Source organism: Oncorhynchus mykiss, chromosome 7 (genome assembly GCF_013265735.2).
Source record: "Oncorhynchus mykiss isolate Arlee chromosome 7, USDA_OmykA_1.1, whole genome shotgun sequence".
Taxonomy (NCBI): domain Eukaryota; kingdom Metazoa; phylum Chordata; class Actinopteri; order Salmoniformes; family Salmonidae; genus Oncorhynchus; species Oncorhynchus mykiss.
The window spans coordinates 28,788,204-28,814,160 of record NC_048571.1 but is presented as its reverse complement, the minus strand read 5'-3'; the positions used below and the strand labels follow the sequence as shown (position 1 = coordinate 28,814,160).

At 40.6% G+C, this 25,957-nt stretch overlaps 1 protein-coding gene across 1 annotated transcript; it reads left to right on the top strand.

Moving 5' to 3' along the window:
- Positions 1 to 2,208: 2,208 nt before the first annotated feature.
- On the top strand, positions 2,209 to 24,183 carry LOC110527612 (zinc finger CCCH domain-containing protein 15). The gene is made up of 10 exons (XM_021609010.2): positions 2,209 to 2,421; positions 3,023 to 3,118; positions 10,874 to 10,979; positions 14,884 to 15,036; positions 15,146 to 15,246; positions 16,847 to 17,029; positions 17,357 to 17,503; positions 17,639 to 17,740; positions 19,663 to 19,795; positions 23,921 to 24,183. The coding sequence occupies exons 1-10, from the start codon at positions 2,344 to 2,346 to the stop codon at positions 24,091 to 24,093; spliced, it is 1,272 nt and encodes a 423-aa protein (XP_021464685.1). The 5' UTR covers positions 2,209 to 2,343; the 3' UTR covers positions 24,094 to 24,183.
- The last annotated feature ends 1,774 nt before the right edge of the window (positions 24,184 to 25,957 follow it).

Here is a 25,957-nt window from a genome sequence, read left to right as displayed (position 1 = left end):
TATACTGTATTCTATTCTACTGTATCTTAGTCTATGCCACTCTGACATTGCTCGACCATATATTTATATATTCTAATTTCATTCCTTTACTTAGATGTGTGTGTTGTGTGTTTATTTTATTTATATTTTTTTTAAGGAGAGCCGCACACTCTAGGAGCTCAGATGCAATAATTAGTGTAGTGGGTAGTGGGTAAATGTGGCCTCAGGATATGTGGTTTCCAGTTTGCATAAAGTCCAGTGGAAATTCTTTGAGGGCTGTCGTGGTATCGGCTTGAAGGGGAATATACATGGCTGTGACTATAACCGAAGATATTTCTCTTGGGAGGTAATACGGTCAGCATTTGATTGTGAGGTACTCTAGGTCGGGTGAACAAAAGGACTTGAGTTTCTGTATGTTATCACAATCACACCATGAGTGGTTAATTGTGAAATAAACACCCCTGTCTTTCTTCTTCCCGGAGAGCTTTATTCCTGTCTGCACAATATACTGAGAACCCAGCTGGCTGTATGTACAAAGACAGTATGTTCCAAGAGAGACCTGATGTCTCTGTGGAAGGAGATTCTTGCCCTGCGCTTGTCTACTTTATTATCCAGAGACTGAACGTTAGCGAGTAATATACTCTGAAGCGGTGGATTGTGTGCGCGCCTCCTGAGTCGGACTAGTAGTCCACTCTGAATACCTCTTCTTAGCCTGAGGTGTTTTGGATCAGGCTCTGGAATCAGTTAAATTGCCCTGCGGGGTACAAAGGAGCCAATTCGGGAAAGCCGTATTCCCGGTCGTAATGCTGGTTAGTTACCACCGCTCTGATATAAAAAAGTTATTTCCGGCTGTATGTAATAACTAAAAAACATTTCCTGGGATGATAATGAAAGAAATAGCACACAAAAAAATGAAATACTGTTCATTAACACGGTACTTCATTCTGTTTATCTGTCGGCCACAGCCTTGAACTCAGGCCGGCCCTGTGTGTAAGCTAACTGACCCTCTCTGCCCATTCATCGCCATTTACCCGCTGTTGTTGTCCTAGCTGTTTACCCGTTGTTGTCTTAGCTCTCCCAATCAACACTTTATGCCTTTCTCTAATGTCAACATGTATACTGTTGTTTAGGGCAGAGCTCATTGTTTTATTTTACTGGAGAGCCCCTAGTCCTGCTCAACATGCCTCAGATAGCCGCCCCCCCCCCCCCCCCCCCCCCCACACACACACATTCCCGAGACCGCACCTAGCTTAACTGGCGCCTCCAGAGATGTAATCTCTCTCATCGTCACTCAACGCCTAAGTTTACCCCCACTGTACACGCACCCTACCATACCATTGTCTATACACTTTGCCCTGAATCTACCCTACCACGCCCAGAAATGTGCTCCTTTTATTCTCTGTTCCCAAAGCACTAGACGACCAGTTCTTATAGCCTTTAGCATACCCTCATCCTACTCTTCCTCTGGTGATGTAGAGGTTAACCCAGGCCCCGTGTGTCCCCAGGCGCTCTCATTTGTTGACTTCTGCAACCGTAAAAGCCTTGGGTTCATGCATGTTAACATCAGAAGCCACCTCCCTAAGTTTGCTTTATTCACTGCTTTAGCACACTTCACCAACTCTGGTGTCCTAGCCGTCCGTGTCTGAATCCTGGCTTAGGAAGGCCACCAAAAATTTGGAAATGTCCATCAGCAATTACATTTTCCGTCAAGACAGAACTGCTAAAAGCAGCGGAATTGCAATCTACTGTAGAGATAGCCTGCAGAGTTCTTTCATACTATCCAGGTCTATGCCCAAACAGTTCGAGCTTCTACTTTTAAAATATCCATCTCCCCAGAAATAAGTCCCTCACTGTTGCCGCTTGTTATAGACCCCCCTCAGCTCTGAGCTGTGCCCTGGACACCATTTGTGAATTGATTGCCCCCCCATCTATTGTAAGAGTTTGTACTGCTAGGTGACATAAATTGGGATATGCTTAACGGCCGTCCTACAATCTAAGCTAGATACCTCAATCCAAGCTGGCGTAGCAGTGCAGACGTGTTTTTGTTCGTCCTCTAGTGTACATTTCATGAATTTGTACGATGTAGCCACGATTTTGACTTTGTGGTTGTGGTATAGAGTGACAACCGTTGAGGAACGAGGACGTTAAACGATGGTCAAAACTCTCCAGCACAGTAGGTGTCGGTAATGCACCATTATGTTGGATGCCAACCGCCCCAAAAAACACCTAGGAAGAAGAAAAATTACCGCTGACATCATTCAGCGTCAACTTGGTAACAAGTTGTCACGGAGTGGCCTGTTAGTACTGCATGTAGCGGTGGCTATCGTAATATAATAATTCCAAAATATAGTTACATCATTCACTATGCCTCCGAAGAAACCAGTTCAAGCTGCCGCAGGTAGTAAAAAAACGCAAGAAAAGAAGAAGGAAAAGATCATTGAGGTGAAATCCCTTTTGCGCACGAGATCCAAATTACATGGGATAATGCTAAGCTAGTTAGCTAGCTAAGTTACAGTAACGTTCAAATGTTATTTTGTGAAGCTAGTAAGTTAGACAGATAACGTTAGATTCTAGCTAGTTATACCACGTATTGTTGAAAGCAGAACACTCCAACCGTTATTTGCTATGTACCAACCCAACGAACGTTAGCGTTCTTATGCTAATCCCTTTTTAAGAACGTGGTAGCTACTGGTAGCTAACTTGTGCTTGCATGATGTAGCTTGTTAGCTGCAGACAGTAACTAGCAAAGGTTACAATCGTATTTATTCGAATTAATGTTAAGTGTAGCTAAGTTGTGTGATCGTCTGTCCACGGCTTGAATTAACTGCCTAGTTAGTAGTTGTAACACCAATGAAAGGTTGGCTAGCTAGTTATCTCACATATTTGTCGGTAAAGTTAGCTAGTTAGTCAGCTACTATAACTACTTCGATAGCTAGCGCCAGAAACCTTATTATTTTGTCGTTGAGGTTTCTTCTAGGTAGCCTGCCAACTAACGTTAAATCCTTTATTAAATTGCTGATATTCAATTTGTTCATCTATATAGGACAAGACATTTGGTTTGAAGAACAAAAAGGGTGGAAAACAACAGAAATTTATCAAGAATGTCTCCCAGCAAGTCAAGCAAGTTCCCGGTAGTAAGGTAAGATTGAGCAGCTAGGCCTACAGTCGTATTGTTTCTCAATTAATTGTCCTAATGACCACTGGCCTGACTTGTAATTTCTACAGATATGTTTGCCATTAGAACATAAATCTATAGCCATAATAACCCGGCCTTTGTTCGTCTTCTCTCTAGTTCGAATGTACCCAGTTCATAGACCTCAATTGCTTTAGCGCCTATTGACAATAGTATCTCGTCACCGGGAGGTTTGTTAAGAGCCCGACGCTTGCTCTAAAGATTAACACGCATCGCTTGGGGTACTGTTTTGGAAACATAAGGAACATATCGTGTATATCAGCAAAGGAAAAATAAACAAAATGTCGAAAAAATATAAACTTTTTATATGGTTAGTGTTCCCACACAGCCATTTCTCCATGTTACAGCGCTTGTTTATTGAAGACAGGCTTCTGTCCAAACACTTAAGACACACCCTCGTCCACTTAAAATCCCCGTTGCCATCTTGGAGGGGTGTCCAAATGATTAGCCAAGCAAGGGAAGTTTGCAACGTAAGCCCCTCAGCCCTTGTTTTTTAGTCGGCTTTGCTAGTGTACAATTATGTTCACTCCGGGGCCTGAAACTCCCCATAATTCAATTTGTGACAATTATACATCCGATAAGAAATCTGCGAAAACGTAAAAACAACATCAATGGAGAAGTCAACATACAAGTGCAAGTAAAAACGAATGCAAATAAGTTGGAAATTGTGCTGCTAATGCACATGAAGGCACAAACACATCTCTTAAAAGTAAATATGTTTTTGTTTGGTTATCTTTTGGAAATTGTAGAAGTAAAACATTTTCCTGCAGAAGTTCTAGCTAGGCAGTCTAACATCAGTTAGCTAATTAATTTGCTAGCTATCATACAGTAGGTGTATATTAATAATGATATATTTAATAAATGTATTTACCTTTATATAACCAGGCAAGTCAGTTAAGAACAAATTATTATTTTCAATGACGGCCTAGGAACAGTGGGTTAACTGCCTGTTCAGGGGCAGAACGACAGATTTGTACCTTGTCAGCTCGGGGGCCCAATTTAAGTAGACGTGCACTCATAATTGACTCTAGGGCATATAAGTAACCCACAAGCTACTGGTGGCTGAAAACACAATCATCGTGGGATGAACGAGTAAGTTTATACTCATGAGATGTCATCAGAAGTGTCCACTTAATTTGAGGGCTGAGGGGATAGGGTGGGTCTTTTAAGTGTTTGGACCACAACCACAGAAGCGACCACCTGTGCTAATTAGCTATCTAGCGTGCTCCAAACACTTGTGTGTAAGCGTAACTCAGGTGTAGTTAGGTTGGATGGAGCCACCCATAGCTGTATGGATCTGTGCAACACTGCTTCAGTAATTGTATATTTTTTATTTTAATGCTTCTTTCTCAATAAGGACTAAATGTTTTCGAAAGCTGTATCGCAAGCAACGATTATTTACGTTTCTAAACTTCAAAACAGTTGGGATTGTAGGTCACGCGAGCCAGTTGTGGGTGACGCTGACAACTGTAAGGAGAAGGCAAAATGCTCCCTCAAGTTTTTGAGAGCTAGTCGGAAGAGTGTGTTATGCCAGAATGTGGACAGCTAATGTTAAAGCAATCCGCTGGATTTTACAACACTTAAGGTAGCTACTACACCCCCCAATGCTAAGCGTTGCATTTTCTTGGGATTCAATGGACTGCTATAGCATTTGCTAGCCTATCAGGCTGACGAAAAAGGCAGTTTAATAAAAAATTGGCAATATTTCAATCTTATCGATTAAACAATTATCATTTGGGAGAAATTAAGAGTACAGTGACATATTCTGTCACTGGATTGAGGTACATTTTCCTAGCCATATTCCGCGCTGTCCACGTTCTGGCATAGCTCTGTTCCAACTAGAGAAGAAATTTACGTAAGTCAGGTTCTTATGGCTACATCAATCTATATATGTTTTCTCGCTAATTTACTTTGAATTGACACATCTAGCCTAATTTTTGCCTGGATCTAGCATCTTAATTCTGAGTGTGAACTTCCTACTAGTTGCTAACAATAACATATACAGTGGGGCAAAAAAGTATTTAGTCAGCCACCAATTGTGCAAGTTCTCCCACTTAAAAAGATGAGGCCTGTAATTTTCATCATAGGTACACTTCAACTATGACAGACAAAAATGAGGAGAAAAAAATCCAGAAAATCACATTGTAGGATTTTTTATGAATTTATTTGCAAATTATGGTGGAAAATAAGTATTTGGTCACCTACAACTTCACCTATAACTTCTTTAAGAGGCTCCTCTGTCCTCCACTCGTTACCTGTAGTAATGGCACCTGTTTGAACTTGTTATCAGTATAAAAGACACCTGTCTACAACCTCAAACAGTCACCCTCCAAACTCCACTATGGCCAAGACCAAAGAGCTGTCAAAGGACACCAGAAACAAAATGCTAGACCTGCACCAGGCTGGGAAGACTGAATCTGCAATAGGTATGCAGCTTGGTTTGAAGAAATCAACTGTGGGAGCAATTAATTGGGGAATGGAAGACATACAAGACCACTGATAATCTCCCTCGATCTGGGGCTCCACGCAAGATCTCACCCCGTGTGGTCAAAATGATCACAAGAACGGTGACCAAAAATCCCAGAACCACGCGGGGGGACCTAGTGAATGACCTGCAGAGAGCTGGGACCAAAGTAACAAAGCCTACCATCAGCAAGGGCATTGAAGATGAAACGTGGCTGGGTCTTTCAGTATGACAATGATCCCAAACACACCGCCCGGGCAATGAGGGAGTGGCTTTGTAAGAAGCATTTCAAGGTCCTGGAGTGGCCTAGCCAGTCTCCAGATCTCAACCCCATAGAAAATCTTTGGAGGGTGTTGAAAGTCTGTTTTGCCCAGCAACAGCCCCAAAACATCACTGCTCTAGAGGAGATCTGCATGGAGGAATGGGCCAAAATACCAGCAACAGTGTGTGAAAACCTTGAAGACTTACAGAAAACGTTTGATCTCTGTCATTGCCAACAAAGGGTATATACAGTGCCTTGCGAAAGTATTCGGCCCCTTTGAACTTTGCGACCTTTTGCCACATTTCAGGCTTCAAACATAAAGATATAAAACTGTATTTTTTTGTGAAGAATCAACAAGTGGGTCACAATCATTCAAACTTTTTTAACAAATCAAAAACTGAAAAATTGGGCGTGCAAAATTATTCAGCCCCCTTAAGTTAATACTTTGTAGCGCCACCTTTTGCTGCGATTACAGCTGTAAGTCACTTGGGGTATGTCTCTATCAGTTTTGCACATCGAGAGACTGACATTTTTTTCCCATTCCTCCTTGCAAAACAGCTCGAGCTCAGTGAGGTTGGATGGAGAGCATTTGTGAACAGCAGTTTTCAGTTCTTTCCACAGATTCTCGATTGGATTCAGGTCTGGACTTTGACTTGGCCATTCTAACACCTGGATATGTTTATTTTTGAACCATTCCATTGTAGATTTTGCTTTATGTTTTGGATCATTGTCTTGTTGGAAGACACATCTCCGTCCCAGTCTCAGGTCTTTTGCAGACTCCATCAGGTTTTCTTCCAGAATGGTCCTGTATTTGGCTCCATCCATGTTCCCATCAATTTTAACCATCTTCCCTGTCCCTGCTGAATAAAAGCAGGCCCAAACCATGATGCTGCCGCCACCATGTTTGACAGTGGGGATGGTGTGTTCAGGGTGATGAGCTGTGTTGCTTTTACGCCAAACATAACGTCTTGCATTGTTGCCAAAAAGTTCAATTTTGGTTTCATCTGACCAGAGCACCTTCTTCCACATGTTTGGTGTGTCTCCCAGGTGGCTTGTGGCAAACTTTAAACAACACTTTTTATGGATATCTTTAAGAAATGGCTTTCTTCTTGCCACTCTTCCATAAAGGCCAGATTTGTGCAATATACGACTGATTGTTGTCCTATGGACAGAGTCTCCCACCTCAGCTGTAGATCTCTGCAGTTCATCCAGAGTGATCATGGGCCTCTTGGCTGCATCTCTGATCAGTCTTCTCCTTGTATGAGTTTAGAGGGACGGCCAGGTCTTGGTAGATTTGCAGTGGTCTGATACTCCTTCCATTTCAATATTATCGCTTGCACAGTGCTCCTTGGGATGTTTAAAGCTTGGGAAATCTTTTTGTATCCAAATCCGGCTTTAAACTTCTTCACAACAGTATCTCGGACCTGCCTGGTGTGTTCCTTGTTCTTCATGATGCTCTCTGCGCTTTTGACGGACCTCTGAGACTATCACAGTGCAGGTTCATTTATACGGAGACTTGATTACACATTTAGGTCAACATTGGATCATTCAGAGATCCTCACTGAACTTCTGGAGAGAGTTTGCTGCACTGAAAGTAAAGGGGTTGAATAATTTTGCACGCCCAATTTTTCAGTTTTTGATTTGTTAAAACATTTTTAAATATCCAATAAATGTCGTTCCACTTCTTGATTGTTTCCCACTTGTTGTTGATTCTTCACAAAATAATAGTTTTATATCTTTATGTTTGAAGCCTGAAATGTGGCAAAAGGTCGCAAAGTTCAAGGGGGCCGAATACTTTCGCAAGGCACTGTAACAAAGTATTGAGAAACTTTTGTTATTGACCAAATACTTATTTTCCACCATAATTTGCGAATAAATACATGTCTGTCATAGTTGAAGTGTACCTATGATGAAAATTACAGGCCTCATCTTTTTAAGTGGGAGAACTTGCACAATTGGTGGCTGACTAAATACTTTTTTGCCCCACTGTATATTCCAGAAGACTGAACAAGATCTTACTCTCCAGGTTGTCCTCTGAGTTCGTCCTTATTACAGGCTATAACTACACCGCTCGCGTCGTGTGCCCGAGCGTTGTAAAATACATGTAGAAATCTATATTATTCAATTATTGCACCTACACTGCTCACGCGCGCCAATGAGCGTCTGCGTTGCCAAGAGCTAAAAGAGAAGTCAGTTCTATTTCTGAAGCAGATCACGCTGAAAGTCCTGCCTCTCCCATCTCATTGGTTTTTTGAAGCAGGTTTCCACTTGCCATCTCCTCATTGGTTATACCCACGTGGATGACTGAAAGATGAAATAGGTCAGTGGCGGTAATCCACCTAATTTATGAAAGTTGCCAATCGCAATATAAAGTCAAGAGAAGAAGAAGCTTGGAAGGTGGAGAGATGACTAGAAATTATTCAGTTGACCGTTCTATATTTTGATTAATTGGTGGAGGAGAAGACCTTGTGCATTTCAGGTATAAAAAAAATTATATTCCAGGACAAATTAGCTAGCAACAGCAAACTAGCTTAATAGGACAAATTAGCTAGCAAATGCAAGCTAGCTAGCTAAATTGCCATAAATATTTAATACTTTTCAACCTGTCCCCAAATTAATATAATTGCTGCAGAGTTTGTTTTTATATTTTAACCTGCGTGTTGTGATCGTGTGTGGGGTGGCAAAATACATTTATGCATGATGGTGCACGCGTGCAGCCGGTTTGGGTTCCGTGTTATGCTGTTGGAAATTTGAGACAAAACATCCACAGGAAAGTATTAAAGACATGCTCCGGAACTTTGGCGAAACCTCCCACTAGGCTGGATGTGTCAATGTGCAGTTCATGCATGCATAATAAATAAGCAGAATTAGTCTTACCTCAATTAGCCACGAAATGCCTAGTTTCAAAGATACTTTTCTGGAAGCTGGGCAGTGCCGTTTCCCCCCACCCAGGGGGCTCCATAGCAATTCGAGCTTCAGCCCTCAGCTTTGAGTGACAGCTAGTAAGATGCACAGACAGCAGAGCGAGAGAGACCAATGATGGGTTACACGTGACGTAGTATGACCTTTCCGCGGCAATTTATTTTAGGAAAAATGTTTAATGTAAGCTTTTGGTTTATGTGGCTTCAACTTGTTTAGTAGATACTTCCATTTGAATTTTATCATCCAATGTTGGGACATTGCATCTCTACATGCTAGTCAGCCTGCAAAGTAAATACTTCTAAGGCAGCTAAGATAAATTACTAAACTAGAAAATATTAATTTACTGAATTTGTGGGCTTGCTTCAGTTGAATAAAAATATTTGTAACTAGGGTTGCAAATTTTGGGGAATATTCAGAGGTGGCACTTTCTGTGGGAATTATAAAGGGAATATATGGGAATTAACAGAATATATGCAAATTAATATTAATACCATTTAAATGTAGATGTTTTTTGCATTGTATATATTTACCATATAATATGGAGACAAACCTTTTACATTATCATAAGTAGACATAATTGCAAACGATTAAATCCTTCCAATAGAAATAAATAAATGGAGTTACGAATTGAACTCGAATTAAATGAGTTGACTCTTCACATGGGATGATTTCACTGAACAACAAAAGGGAATATTGACCCCACTTTTGCGCAGCTGAGGCTGGCTATTTAATTGGTAATTAAAGGGGATGCGCCCTATTGGAAGGAGAAGCACTGAGCCGGTTCAGACAAATTCTGGGCCGTCACAACATGCATGTGCACAAACACCTGCACGCGGCATCAGCCTCAGGCAAATCGTCATTAGTTGTAAAAACACTGCCACTTAGTGTCGTACTTTTATTATGTTTTATTTAGACTTTTATTCCCCTTTATCATTTGACCCTCATTCTCTCTCTCACGCAGCAACTCCACTCCCACTTGTCTCCAATTCCACATACCAACCCTCAGCTTCCCACAGCCCATCCCATCTATCTCTGCTGGTCACCCACTTCGTGTTTCTACGCAACACATATCTTTCAACTATGCTATGCTGTTTAACGTACAATTTCAATCTATCTAATCAAATAGAATCTACAGATTGCGTGTTGAAGATAAATACTTTTACTAAGAGTATTAGTTTATTAGTAATTGACTGAGATCTCCAGATCTCCTAACCGTACTATTTCTAGGGTCAATTTTAGATCAATGCTATGCATTTTCAGCCATTCTTGAACATGAGACCAGAAACAGGCTACCTACCTGGGGGCAATACCAAAATAAATGGTCCATTGATTCTGTATCCTCACAACAAAATCTGCAGCGCTTCGATGAATTTTTCCCCCATATATTCAACATTTTGGTGGCAAGAATTCTATATAATAATTTTAGCTAAAAAGCACGAAGTCTTGAATATTGCGTTGTTTTATATATCAACTCATACACCCTGTACCATGGAATCGGTACATCAAAAATCTCTTCCCAACTATTTTGCAATCTGTATGGTACAATTGTCAACATCCTGGTCCTCAAATGAAACTGGTATACTTTCCTATTTATGCTATTTTTAGATATTTTGTCAAAAATGTCCAATGGCATAGGACCAACAAAGTGGACAATTGGCAAAGTCCAAACGACACTTCATTCAACATTCTGGCAAAACAAGGCACCTTCTGGAAAATTTTAATGTATGTAAAGCTGACCTAGTCAAATCAGTTTGTCACGTGCGCCGAATACAAGAAGTTTAGACGTTACAGTGAAATGCTTATTTACAGGCCCTAACCAACAGTAAAAATGTAAGTAAAAAATAGGTATTAGGTGAACAATAGATAAGTAAAGAAATTAAAAAACAACGGTGAAAAGAGTGAAATAACAGTAGTTAGGCTATATACAGGCACCGGTTAGTCGGGCTAATTGAGGTAAGCTTAAGCTATAAGCTATAGCTTGCTATTAGGTCAGGAGACCGGCAAACCTGGTTCCTGTTGTGGACTTGTGACTAACTAGATCCTGTTTTCCTAGGTTGCTGCTGAAGGGGACAAGAACAGAAAGGGTGACAAGAAGAAAGAGTTAGATGAGCTGAACGAGCTTTTCAAGCCAGTGGTGGCTGCTCAGAAAGTCGCTAAAGGTGAGGATGGAAATGTCTTCTGTATGCAGCTACAAAGTTTCCTATGGTACATACAGTGCCTTGCGAAAGTATTAGGCCCCCTTGAACTTTGCGACCTTTTGCCACATTTCAGGCTTCAAACATAAATATATAAAACTGTATTTTTTTGTGAAGAATCAACAACAAGTGGGACACAATCATGAAGTGGAACGACATTTATTGGATATTTCAAACTTTTTTAACAAATCAAAAACTGAAAAATTGGGCGTGCAAAATTATTCAGCCCCTTTACTTTCAGTGCAGCAAACTCTCTCCAGAAGTTCAGTGAGGATCTCTGAATGATCCAATGTTGACCTAAATGACTAATGATGATAAATACAATCCACCTGTGTGTAATCAAGTCTCCGTATAAATGCACCTGCACTGTGATAGTCTCAGAGGTCCGTTAAAAGCTCAGAGAGCATCATGAAGAACAAGGAACACACCAGGCAGGTCCGAGATACTGTTTGTTGTGAAGAAGTTTAAAGCCGGATTTGGATACAAAAAGATTTCCCAAGCTTTAAACATCCCAAGGAGCACTGTGCAAGCGATAATATTGAAATGGAAGGAGTATCAGACCACTGCAAATCTACCAAGACCTGGCCGTCCCTCTAAACTTTTAGCTCATACAAGGAGAAGACTGATCAGAGATGCAGCCAAGAGGCCCATGATCACTCTGGATGAACTGCAGAGATCTACAGCTGAGGTGGGAGACTCTGTCCATAGGACAACAATCAGTCGTATATTGCACAAATCTGGCCTTTATGGAAGAGTGGCAAAAAGAAAGCCATTTCTTAAAGATATCCATAAAAAGTGTTGTTTAAAGTTTGCCACAAGCCACCTGGGAGACACACCAAACATGTGGAAGAAGGTGCTCTGGTCAGATGAAACCAAAATTGAACTTTTTGGCAACAATGCAAAACGTTATGTTTGGCGTAAAAGCAACACAGCTGAACACACCATCCCCACTGTCAAACATGGTGGTGGCAGCATCATGGTTTGGGCCTGCTTTTCTTCAGCAGGGACAGGGAAGATGGTTAAAATTGATGGGAACATGGATGGAGCCAAATACAGGACCATTCTGGAAGAAAACCTGATGGAGTCTGCAAAAGACCTGAGACTGGGACGGAGATTTGTCTTCCAACAAGACAATGATTCAAAACATAAAGCAAAATCTACAATGGAATGGTTCAAAAATAAACATATCCAGGTGTTAGAATGGCCAAGTCAAAGTCCAGACCTGAATCCAATCGAGAATCTGTGGAAAGAACTGAAAACTGTTGTTCACAAATGCTCTCCATCCAACCTCACTGAGCTCGAGCTGTTTTGCAAGGAGGAATGGGAAAACATTTCAGTCTCTCGATGTGCAAAACTGATAGAGACATACCCCAAGCGACTTACAGCTGTAATCGCAGCAAAAGGTGGCGCTACAAAGTATTAACTTAAGGGGGCTGAATAATTTTGCACGCCCAATTTTTCAGTTTTTGATTTGTTAAAAAAGTTTGAAATATCCAATAAATGTCGTTCCACTTCATGATTGTGTCCCACTTGTTGTTGATTCTTCACAAAAAAATCAGTTTTATATCTTTATGTTTGAAGCCTGAATTGTGGCAAAAGGTTGCAAAGTTCAAGGGGGCCGAATACTTTCGCAAGGCACTGTATATTCTGAAAAATGCTCTGGTTAATATAAAAGGACATTTTGCAACCTTACCCTATTGAATGCTTAACAAACTCCTAATGTCAGGCTTTATCACTGATTAGGTCTATGTGGACTACGCACTACTGTTTGTCAAGAATTAGAACAGGGCAAAGGTGCAAAAAGTTATTATGATATAAACTGAGCAATTTCAGACCATCTTTATGCACCAGGCAGAAAAGCCATCAAGTGTGCATAGAGTTGCATCATTGCGGTTTTGTCTCAGAGATACTATAAGATATTTTATTTTTAAGTTCTTATTTGCAGTGACGGATGTTAAAATTCTAAATTATTCATTCCATTAGTGGATTGTTTTCTCAGGAGGGTTATATCAAGTTTCAATTAACACAATTTGCAATGTTTCCTCTAAGTTGTCTCTAAAGAAAGGTTTATTGCAATGCATCAAATTAAAAGATTAACACTAACATGTAAAAGCATTTGTAACACCTTTATCAAATTAGATTTACTGTTATGTTAATGAAGTTCTTACAGATTGTATTGCATGTTTCAATGAATGAGTTTGTAATAAATGTTAATGTTTATGTTGTACAGTACCAGTCAAAAGTTTGGACACGCCTACTCATTCAAGGGTTTTTATTTATTTTGACTAGTTTGTAAGTTGTAGAATAATAGTGAAGACATCAAAACTATGAATTAACGCATGGAATCATGTAGTAACTAAAAATGTGTTAAACAAATCAGAATATATTTTAGATTTTAGATCCTTCGAAGTAGCCACCCTTTGCCCTGATGACAGTTATGCACCCTCTTTGCATTCTCTCAATCACCTTCATGAGGCAGTCACCTGGAATGCATTTCAATTAACAGGTGTGCCTTGGTAAAAGTTAATTTGTGGAATTTATTTTCTCCTTAATGCGTTTGAGCCAATCAGTTATGTTGTGACATGGTAGGGATGGTATACAGAAGATAGCCCTATTTGGTAAAAGACGAAGTCCATATTATGGTGTGAACAGCTTAAATAAGAACTTTGAAAAGTTCTTCAAGTGCGGTCGCAAAAACCATCAAAAGCTATGATGAAACTGGCTCTCATGAGGACCGCCACAGGAAAGGAAGCACCGGAGTTACCTCTGCTACAGAGGATAAGTTCATTAAAGTTACCAGCCTCAGAAATTGCAGCCCAAATAAATGCTTGAGTTCAAGTAACAGACATCTCAACATCAACTGTTCAGGGGAAGCTGCAAAGAAACTACTACTAAAGGACACCAATAAGAAGAAAAGACTTGCTTTGGCCAAGAAACACAGCAATGGACATTAGACCAGTGGAAGTCTGTCCTTTGGTCTGATGAGTAAAAATGTGAGATTCTTGGTTCCAACCGCATTGTCTTCAACCAATGCAGAGTAGTTTAATGGATGATTTCCATATGTGTGGTTCCTACTGTGAAGTGTGGGGGTGCTTTGCTGGTGACACTGTCGGTGATTTATTTAGAATTCAAGGCACACTTAACCAGCATGGCTACCGCAGCATTCTGCAGCTATACCCCATCCCGTCTGGTTTGGGCTTAGTCCAACTATCATTTGTTTTTCAACAGGACAATGACCCAACACCTCTCCAGGTTGTTTAAGGGTTATTTGCCCAAGAAGGAGATTGATGGAGTGCTGCATCAGATGAGCTGGCCTCCACGATCACCCAACCACAACCCAATTGAGATGGTTTGGGATGAGTTGGACTGCAGAGTGAAGGAAGAAAGCCAACAAGTGCTCAGCTAATGTGGGAACTCCTTCAAGACTGTTGAAAAAGCATTCCAGGTGAAGCTGGTTGAGGGAATGCCGAGAGTGCAAAGCTGTCATGAAGGCAAAGGGTGGCTACTTTGAAGAATCTAAAATATATTCTGATTTGATTTGTTTAACCCATGATTCCATGTGTTATTTCATAGTTTTGATTTATTTTCTATTATTCTACAATGTAGAAAATAGTAAAAAAAAAATAAAGAAACCCTTGAATGAGTAGGTGTCCAAACTTTTGACTTGTACTGTACATAATTTAAATAATTACCCAATATTGTTACCCTGTGTTGGGTTACAATAACAACAAAAGATAATAATTTGTACTTAATATGTAGTTATTCTATTAAATCCACCTAACTGGCAACAGTGGCAGGAAAGACCCTGAGGTAATGAGCGCAAGAAGAAACATTCAGTACTTATTATATTTTCCTCTTAATTCTGCAGGGGTGGACCCAAAGTCAGTTCTTTGTGCCTTCTTCAAGCAAGGCCAATGCACCAAAGGAGACAAGTGCAAGTTCTCCCACGATTTGACACTCGAGAGGAAGTGTGAAAAACGGAGCCTCTATGTTGACAAGAGAGATGACGAGCTTGAGAAAGGTTAGTGTCTTCTAACTATTAGTGTTGTCAGCAGTGAAGAAACTGATAAAAAGAAGCTGATATCTCTGCTGGGTTTTGAAGAGCTGACTATTTATCCTGTTTTGTATAGACACCATGGATAATTGGGATGAGAAGAAGTTGGAGGAGGTTGTGAACCAGAAGCACGGAGAAGCTGAAAAGAAAAAAGCTCAAAGCTCAAAAACTCAAATTGTATGTTTTGGCACATCCCTCTAAGAGCTAAGATTCATCACTACTATACAGTGCATTCGGAAAATGTTCAGACCCTTTCCCTTTTTACACATTTTGTTACAGCCTTATTCTAAAATGGATTACATGTAAAAAATTGTCATCAATCTACACTCAATACCCCATAATAACAAAGTGAGAACAGGTTTTGCAATTTTACATAAGTATTCAGACCCCTTGCTGTGAGACTCAATTGAGCTCGGGTGCATCCTGTTTCCATTGGTCATCCTTAAAATGATTCTACAACTTGGAGTCCACCTGTGAAAAATTATATTGATTGGACATGAAAGGCACACACCTGTCTATATAAGGTCCCACAGTTGACAGTGCATGTCGGAGCAAAAACCAAACCGTAGAGTTCCGAGACAGGATTGTGTCGAGACACAGATCTGGGAAAGAGTACCAAAACATTTCTGCAGCTTTGAATGTCCCCAAGAACACAGCGGCCTCGATCATTCTTACATGGAAGAAGTTTGGAACCTCCAAGACTCTTCCTAGAGCTGGCTGCTCGGGCCAAACTAAGCAATTGGGCGAGAAGGGCCTTGGTCAGGGTGACCAAGAACCTGATGGTCTCTGACAGAGCTCCAGAGTTCCTCTGTGGAGATGGGACAACCTCCCAGAAGGACAACCATCTTTGCATCACTCCACCAATCAGGGCTTTTATTGTAGAGTGGCCAGGCGGAAGCCACTCCTCAGTAAAAGGCACATGGAAGCCCGCTTGTAGTTTGCCAAAAGACACTAAATGACTCGGACCATGAGAAACACGATTTCCCTGGTCTGATGGAGTTTGAACTCTTTGGCCTGAATGCCAAGTGTCACATCTGGAGGAAATCTGTCAGCATCCATACGATGAAGCATGGTGGTGGTGGCAGTATCATGCTGTCAGGATGTTTTTCAGTGGCAAGGACTGGGAGACTAGTCAGGATCGAGGGAAAGATGAACGGAGCAAAGTACAGAGAGATCCTTGATGAAAACCTGCTCCAGAGCATGCATGACTTCAGACTGGGGTGAAGGTTCACCTTCCAACAGGACACCAACCCTAAGCACACAGCCAAGACGAGTGGCTTCAGGACACATCTCTGAATGTCCTTGAGTGGCCCAGGCAGAGTCCTGATTTGAACTCGATCGAACATCTCTGGAGAGACCTGAAAATATCTTCAGCGACGCTCCCCATCCAACCTGACACAGCTTTTATGATCTGCAGAGAAGAATAGGAGAAATTCAGAAGTGCCAAGCTAGTAGCGTCATACCCAATAAGACTATAGGCTGTAATCGCTGCCGAAGGTGCTTCAACAAAGTACTGAGGAAGGGGTCTTAATACTTATGTAAATGTAATATTTCAGTTTATTTTCCAACAGTTTGCAAAAATGTCTAAATCTCTTTTTGCTTTGTCATTATGGGGTATTGTGTGTAGATTGAGGGGGGTGAAACAATTTAATCTATTTTAGAATAACGCTGTAATGTAACAATGTGGGAAAAGTCAAAGGGTCTAAATACTTTCCAAATGCACTGTATATTAGGATACATTGACTTTAGACTGACTTCTGCTTTTGTCGTCTTGTAGGTTTGCAAGCATTTCCTTGATGCCATTGAAAACAACAAATATGGTTGGTTTTGGGTATGTCCTAGTGGAGCTGACACTTGTATGTACCGCCATGCATTGCCTGCTGGGTTTGTGCTAAAGAAAGACAAGAAGAAGGATGAAAAGGAAGATGAAATCTCAATGGAAGAGTTGATAGAGAATGAGGTAGATGTGACCATTTTTTCACAAATTCAACTTCCTACTTCAGATATTATTATTTGGCCCATATTACACTTAAAGCCACAATGTTTGTTTCAATCGGCAGCCTCGCTACTTTATCCACTCTGAAAGGCATAAAGAGCTATGGATGCCAGAACTGGCTGTTAACTCTGTTAATGTTTGCAATCACTCTGTGACCAACATACTTTAAAAAAATGTTTTTTATCTAACTTGTGACTTATTCAATGACAGTGCTGAGATTGAGATCCTGTGAAGTTTCCGTGGGCTTTTACTGTTTAAGAAATGTTACCAAACAATAACTTTGTCTATCAGCGATCTGCCCTTGGACCAAATGTCACCCGAATAACTCTGGAGACCTTCTTGGCCTGGAAAAAGAGGAAAAGGCAAGAAAAAGTGGCCAAGGCAGAGCAAGACATAGAGAAAAAGAAAGCTGATTTCAAAGCTGGCAGGTCCTTTGGGGTGAGCTTTGATTTTGTTTTCTACCAGAGGATGTCGCCAAAGCTCAAAATAATCATATATTTTGATTGCAGTATCACATCTTACAGATGAGTTGAAAACATTTTAATACTAATACGAGTTGTTGTTGTTGTGTAGGTTAGCGGCCGTCAAGTATTTGAGTTTTGCCCAGATCTGGCTGATGATGACGATGAGGAGGCTGATGACATAAAATATGTTGAGGACGATGATGACTTTGAGGTAAGCCTGATAAAGCACATTTTTCAATAGGCATGTATCTCAGGATACTCATGAAATCTTTATTGAAGTAGCTTGAGGACGTGTTGGTGCTTCACCAGATTTCATTATCATGAAGTGATACATATGTATAACATTGATACTAGTGGTCGACCGATGATGATTTATCAACACCGATAGCCATTTATTGGAGGACCAAAAAAAGCCAATACCGATTAATCGGACAATTTTTTAAGTTCATTAATTTATTTTTAATCATGGCAATTACAACAATACTGAATGAACACTTATTTTAACTTAATATAATACATCAATAAAATCAATTTAGCCTCAAATAAATAAGAAAACATGTTCAATTTGGTTTAAATAATGCAAAAGCAAAGTGTTGGAGAAGAAAGTGATGTTTAGGCTTAGGTACACATTGGTGCAACGACAGTGTTTTTTTTGCGAATGCGCTTGTTAAATCATCACCCGTTTGGCGAAGCAGGGTGTGATTCGATGAGAAATTAACAGGCACCGCATCGATTATATGCAACGTTGGACACGCTAGATAAACTAGTAATATCATCAACCATGTATAGTTAACTAGTGATTATGTTAAGATTGATTGTTTTTGATAAGATAAGTTTAATGCTAGCTAGCAACTTACCTTGGCTTCTTGCTGCACTTGCGTAACAGCTAGTCAGCCTGCCATGCAGGCTCCTCGTGGAGTGCAATGTAAGGCAGGGGGTTAGAGCGTTGGACTAGTAACCGGAAGGTTGCAAGATCGAATCCCCGAGCTGACAAGGAATCCCCCCCCCCCCCAACATTCCTCTGAAAAGGCAGCGCAGGATATTCAAATATTTAACTTTCACACATTAACAAGTTACAGCAAATGGAAGATAAACATCTTGTTAATCTACCCAGCGTGTCCGATTTTTAAAATGTTTTACAGCAAACACAACATACATTTATGTTCGATCACCACCAAATTCCAAAAACACACAGGCATTTTTCCCAGCCAACGATAGTCACAAAAGCAGAAATAGAGTTTTTTTTAAAGAAAATTTTAACTTTACGGATAAAGCATACCATGCAATAATCTGAGACGGCGCTCAGAGGTACACAACATTACTCTGCCATGTTGCAGTCAACAGAAATACGAAATTACATCATAAATATTCGCTTACCTTTGATCTTTCATCAGAATGCAGTGCCAGGAATCCTAGTTCCGCAATAAATCGTTGTTTTGTTCGATAATGTCCATTACTAGTGTCCAATTAGCTACTTTTGCTAGCACGTTTAGTTCACATGTCCAAACGCTGGTGCCAGTCCAGGCGAACTCGGACGAAAACTTCAAAAAGTTATATTCCAGGTCGAATAAACTGGTCAAATTAAGTAGAGAATCAATCTTCGGGATGTTGTTATCATATATATCCAATAATGTTCCAACCGGAGCATTCGTTTTTGCCTACAGAGTAATGGAACGCATGGCGATATCATGAGAAATGCGCCTGACCAGGAACTGGCATTCTGCCAGACCACCGACTCAAATATCTGCCATCCGGCCCCAAATCACACTAGAGGCTTCATTCCACGTTCTACTGACTGTTGACATCTAGTGGAAGGCGTAGGAAGTGCGAACAGATCCATATCTTACTGGGATGTGAATAGGCGATGAGTTGAAAATTAACCAGCCCCAGAATTTCCACTTCCTGTTTGGAAGTTTGCCTGCCATATGAGACTCACAGACATAATTCAAACAGTTTTAGAAATTTCAGTGTTTTCTATCCAATAGTAATAATAATATGCATATATTAGCATCTGGGACAGAGTAGGAGGCAGTTCACTATAGGCACGCAATTCATCCAAAGTGAAAATGCTGCCCCCTGTCCCTAAAAAGTTAATCAGTCGACCTAATTGATACTGGTTATCCGTCCCCACAGGTTGAAGATGTTCAGGAGTTCCAGGACATTGATCTAGCCAGGTTTGTTCCAAAGGAAGTTGATAACACCGGGATAACTGTTGCTGCAGTTGACAGATTCACAGCCAAATCGAAGCCAACAAAGGAAACAAATGGTGAGTGTTTGAAATTATTCTGCCAATAAAATGAATGGAAGCCACATCATCCTTGATCTCAATTTTTTTTATAGCATTTATCTTTCTATCCCAAATGTTTTCCATAACACGTACAGTACTGCGTAAAAGTTTTAGGCAGGTGTGAAAAAATGCTTTAAAATAAGAATGCTTTCAAAAATAGACATGTTAATAGAGTATACTTATCAATTATCAACATGCAAAGTGAGTGAAAAGAAGAAAAATCTACATCAAATTAATATTTGGTGTGACCACCCTTTGTCTTAAAAACAGTATAAATTATTATAGGTTCACTTGCACAGTTTTTTAAGGAACTCAGCAGGTAGGTTGGCCCAAACATCTTGGGGAACTAACCACAGTTCTTCTGTGGATTTAGGCAGCCTCCGGGTGCTTCTCGCTCTCCATGTAATCCCAGACAGACTCGATGATGTTGATATTAGGGCTCTGTGGGGGCCATACTATCACTTCCAGGACTCCTTGTTCTTCTTTCACTGTATGTTTGGGATCGTTGTCATGCTGCAGAATACATTTGGGGCCAATCAGATGCCTCCCTGATGGTATTGCATGATGGATAAGTATCTACCTGTACTTCCAGTTCATTCTGACCAAATCCCCTACTCCATTTGCAGAAATGCAGCCCTAAACTTGCAAGGAACCTCCACCATGCTTCACTGTTTCCTGCAGACACTCATTCATGCACAGCTCCTCAGCCCTTTGGCGAACAAACTGCCTGCCTTCTGCTATAGCCAAATATTTCAAATTTTGACTCATCAGCCCAGAGCACGCGCTGCCATTTTTCTGCACTCCAGTTCCTGTGTTTTCAGGAATATTTGAGTCGCTTGGCCTTGTTTCCTCGTCGAGGGAATGGCTTTTTGTCCACGGGTCTTCCGTGAAGGCTGCATGTCTTTCATGAAGGCCGCTTCTGACCAGACTTCTTGGGACAATAGATGGGTGTACCAGGGTCCCACTGTTTTCTGCAAGTTCTGAGCTGATGTCACTGCTGGACATCTTCCGATTGCGAAGTGAAGTAAGCATGTGTTTTTCATCTGCTGCAGTAAGTTTCCTTGGCCGACCACTGCCAGTCGTGGCAAAAAGTTTTGGGAATGACACATTAATTTCCACAAAGTTTGCTGCTTCAGTGTCTTTAGATATTTTTTGTCAGATGTTACTATAGAATACTGAAGTATAATTACAAGCATTTCATAAGTGTCAAAGGCTTTTGTTGACAATTACATGAAGTTGATGCAAAGAGTCAATATTTGCCGTGTTGACTCTTTCAAGACCTTTGCAATCCGCCCTGGCATGCTGTCAATTAACTTATGGGCCACTGATGGCAGCCCATTCTTCCATAATCAATGCTTGGGAGTTGGTCAGAATTTGTGGGGTTTTGTTTGTCCACCCGCCAGAATATCAGTCTGTCCCTGATGTTTTTCCTGGAGAGAAGTGGATTCTTTGCTGCCCTTCTTGACACCAGGCAATCCTCCAAAATCTTTGCCTCACTGTGCGTGCAGATGCACTCACACCTGCCTGCTGCCATTCCTGAGCAAGCTCTGTACTGGTGGTTCCCCTGAATCAACTTTAGGAGACGGTCCTGGAGCTTGCTGGATTTTCAGCAATTGAACCGCTCTCCTTGAAGTTCTTGATGAGCTGATAAATGGTTGATTTAGGTGCAATCTTACTGGTAGCAATATCCTTGCCTGTGAAGCCCTTTTTTGTGCAAAGCAATGATGGCGGCATGTGTTTCCTTGCGGGTAACCGTGATTGACCGAGGAAGAACAATGATTCAAAGCATCACCCTCCTTTTGAAGCTTCCAGTCTGTTTGAACTCAATCAGCGAGTCAGAGTGATATCCAGCCTTGTCCTCGTCAACACTCACACCTATGTTAACAAGAGAATCACTGTCAGCTGGTCCTTTTGTGGCAGGGCTGAAATGCAGTGGAAATGTGTTTTGGGGATTCAGTTCATTTGCATGGCAAAGAGGGACTTTGCAATTCATCTGATCACTCTTCATAACACTCTGGAGTATATGCAAATTGCCATCATACAAAATGAGGTAGCAGACTTTGTGAAAATTAATATTTGTGACATTCTCAAGAATTTTGGCCACGACTGTACAGTCCTCAACGTTGCCCGTATCTTTGCTTCTTCAAAAGAGCTTGGACAGCACGTCTGGAAGTCCCTGTCTGCCTTGACATTTCTGCCTGGGAGGGACCTTGCTGATGCAGTATAACCAACCACCTTGTGTCTTGTTGCTGTGCTCAGTCTTGCCATGGTGTATGACTTTTGACAGTGAACTGTCTTCACCAACCTCACCTTGTTAGCTGAGTTTGGCTGTTCCTCACCCAGTTTTATTCCTCCTACACAGCTGTTTTAGTTAATGACTGTTTCAACCTACATGTTGAATTGATGATCATTAGCACCTGTTTGGTATAATTGTTTAATCATACATACACCTGATTATATGCCTACAAAATCCCTGACTTCGTGCAAGCGTACCTATAAGAATTGATGCTGTTTTGAAGTAGGGTGTTGTGAAGGGGTGGTCACACCTAATATGGATTTGATTAAGATATTTCTTCTGTTCACTCACTTTGCATTTAGTTAATTGATAAATATAATCTATTAACATGTCTATTTTTGAAAGCATTCTTACTTTAAAGCATTTTTCACACCTGGCTAAAACTTTTGCACAGTACTGTATGGCTTTAAACCTCTTTCTATCATACAATTGGCCCTCAGCCTTTTAAAGGGGCAATCTGAGATTCACTTGTTTCTGTCGAAAGCCGGTAAACTCTCAAATTCGTAGACAGACCTAATGATACAAAAAACTGACTTTCATGAGATCAAAATTATAGTTTAAGGGACAATCTGTAGTTGGTACATCTACTTCCAGACTTATGATATGTACCCATTGACTTCTGAAGAATAGTACTTATAAATGCCTCATGAGCTTAAGTTCAGCTGTCGTACCCCATCAGAATCCAAAATATAAGCTTGTCTTACTCCGATGTTTGTAAGCGAAGTAAAACATGGTTAAAATATGGCACAAGATGTGACTGACATTTTACAGATGGGTAGAGAGTGAAGAGGGTTGAACAGCAGGCTTGAAGCACTAGGCATCTTGTTATGACATGCATTATCTCAATTAGGTCCACAGAATTATAAATAGGAGAAGCAGCTTCTATGAAGGAACTTTGACTGTCCTTTGAGCTAGCTTACAAGCATGTGTGTACAGCGGCACCAGAATTAAAAACACGTCTTATCTTTTTTGTAATGAATAAATCCAATGTGAAATGTAATAACTAGGCCTATAGTAATCTTTAAGTAGCATTCAAAAAGTTAATCCATTATTTTCTAGCTAATAAAAAAGCTCCCGATCTTTTCACGGTTCTAACATCAGTACAGTAGCCTATACTTTGGAGGGGGAAGGGCAGGGAGCCTGCGCGCACACAATGACAAATATTTTCAGCTTGTAGGGCTAGAAAAAAATGCCTGGAATGTAAAATGTTATTTACTGATTTCCATTCTTTTTAAAATAACGATTCTGTTCCGAAGTATGGATCACTTTTGATCCCGGTTCCAATTCTGTTACTCAATTAAATGTTTCTGTTCTGTTCCCTGAAGCGGTTCCAACCCCAGTTTTAAAACTATCATTTTGATATCATGGATGGTCAGTCCTTGCATCCATAGCTCTGTTTATGATTTTGAGTGAATTCCAGCCCCATCCCATAGCTTTTTGCTGAAATGGGCAGGGAGAATGCTTTGTTTCAACTGAGGATTTCCCCTTTAAGCGTATACAGTGTTTGTTTGTAAGCAATGTAATTGTAAACAATGGAGTAAAACAAGCTTATATTTTGGGTTCTGATGGGGTATGACAATTTAACTAAACTCATGCGGAATTTATAAGTTAAATTCTTCAGGAATCGATGGCTATATAAAATTATTTTTAAATCCAAAAATGTCCATTCTAATCCCATATGCCCCTTGAACAAAGTTGAATGACTCTCTTGACACGTCACCTACCATTGCAATTTCATTCATGGGTCACAGCACAGATGCTGCGTATATATGTGATGTTCTGAACCTGTGCCTTGCGCCCTCTCCCAGATGACCAGCTGAACGGGGCTTGTGGAGGTGTGGAGGAGAATGGTCACGATGGGGAAGACGAGACTCTCGACGACAAGGAAGCAGAGCCCGTGCCTGTGGACGAGAACCTTTTCACTGGCGAGGACCTGGACGAACTGGATGAGGAACTCAACACACTGGACCTGGATGACTGACAATGATGACTTCTAGTAGAACAGTGCCTCATGGACTATGAATAAGAGATGACTAAAACAGATTCACAATAAAACATCCTGATGCTCACATCTTGTTGCTACTGCAGTTTCTTTCCCCCCTCAGTGGTTCTGATTGCTAAGAGAGTGAGAAGGATTTTAGAGGGGGTACATCTCAAACTGTATGGTCTTGAAACGGGTTCATGTGAAATCACCAGTTCTTTCTGGCTGTCCTGAATCCTGTATATTGATGTTGTGTTCTATCGTATAAGCATCCTCCTGACTTGTATTATTAGACCATACCATGACAGATTGTGCAACTCCTTTCGAGCATGTACAAGGGGGAGGTGGGTTCTAGTGTAAAAAACCCTGATTGAATTAAGTACAATTCCATATTCATGCAATTAATTATTTGACACTTTTGGAATCGGCATATATTGAGTTTTACAGAATAATGACCCATGACTCTGGGAATACATCCTGGGCCCGGTTTCCCGACAGCGATGGAATTTAGGCTTATGAGTGTTTTTAACAATGCGTCTTTCCTACAACGGCCGACAATGTAACATGGTTTCCCAAAGCACCACACAAAGAGAACTTTGCGAAGTGTGTCGTTGAGGCATGTGTCGATACTGATAGGAGCGAAAGAAAGGCAAACGCTGCTCTCGGATCGGCTTTTTCTATTCAAAATGTACCTTACCATTAGAATTATTCCACAATATTGACAATTGATCAGCCACTAGAAAGATCTTACCAATGGCTGCAAATATTAAAGTAGCTTACTCTAATTCTTACCCTATAATGCACTACATCAAGATTTAGCACTGCACACATGAAATAGAGGCAATTACAGACAGTAGCCTACAATTTGTGAAATAGAACTCTGTTGAATGAACATGAGTATTCAGACCCCTTAACTTTTTCCACATTTTGTTATGTTAGTCCTATTCTAAAATTGATTAAGTTGTTTTTTTCCCCTCAATCTACACACAATACTCCATAATTTATTAATTAAATAAACAATTAAATAAACTTTTACATAAGTATTCATTTTGTTACGTTTACAGCCAGTTTTCACTTGAAGTATCTTCTTTTTTTTTCCATTCTTCGCTTGTTTATAACAATTGGAAAGACATTGGCAACTTTGTATTTGTAGCTAACTTCAACCAGAAGTTAAACATCGATTCTACAGTCGTGGCCAAAAGTTTTGAGAATGACACATTCATTTTCAAAGTTTGCTGCTTCAGTGTCTTTAGATATTTTTGTCAGATATTACTATGGAATACTGAAGTACACAGTGGGGAGAACAAGTATTTGATACACTGCCAATTTTGCAGGTTTTCCTACTTACAAAGCATGTAGATGTCTGTACTTTTTATCATCGGTACACTTCAACTGTGAGAGACGGAATCTAAAACAAAAATCCAGAAAGTCACATTGTATGATTTTTAAGTAATTCATTTGCATTTTATTGCATGACATACAGTGGGGCAAATAAGTATTTAGTCAGCCACCAATTGTGCAAGTTCTCCCACTTAAAAAGATGAGAGGCCTGTAATTTTCATCATAGGTACACTTCAACTATGACAGCGAGTAGAGTTTAGACCAAAAAGCTCTGTCTCATCAGACCACATGACCTTCTCCCATTCCTCCTCTGGATCATCCAGATGGTCATTGGCAAACTTCAAACGGGTCTGGACATGCGCTGGCTTGAGCAGGGGGACCTTGCGTGTGCTGCAGGATTTTAATCCATGACGGCATAGTGTGTTACTAATGGTTTTCTTTGAGACTGTGGTCCCAGCCCTCTTCAGGTCATTGACCAGGTCCTGATGTGTTGTTCTGGGCTGATCCCTCACCTTCCTCATGA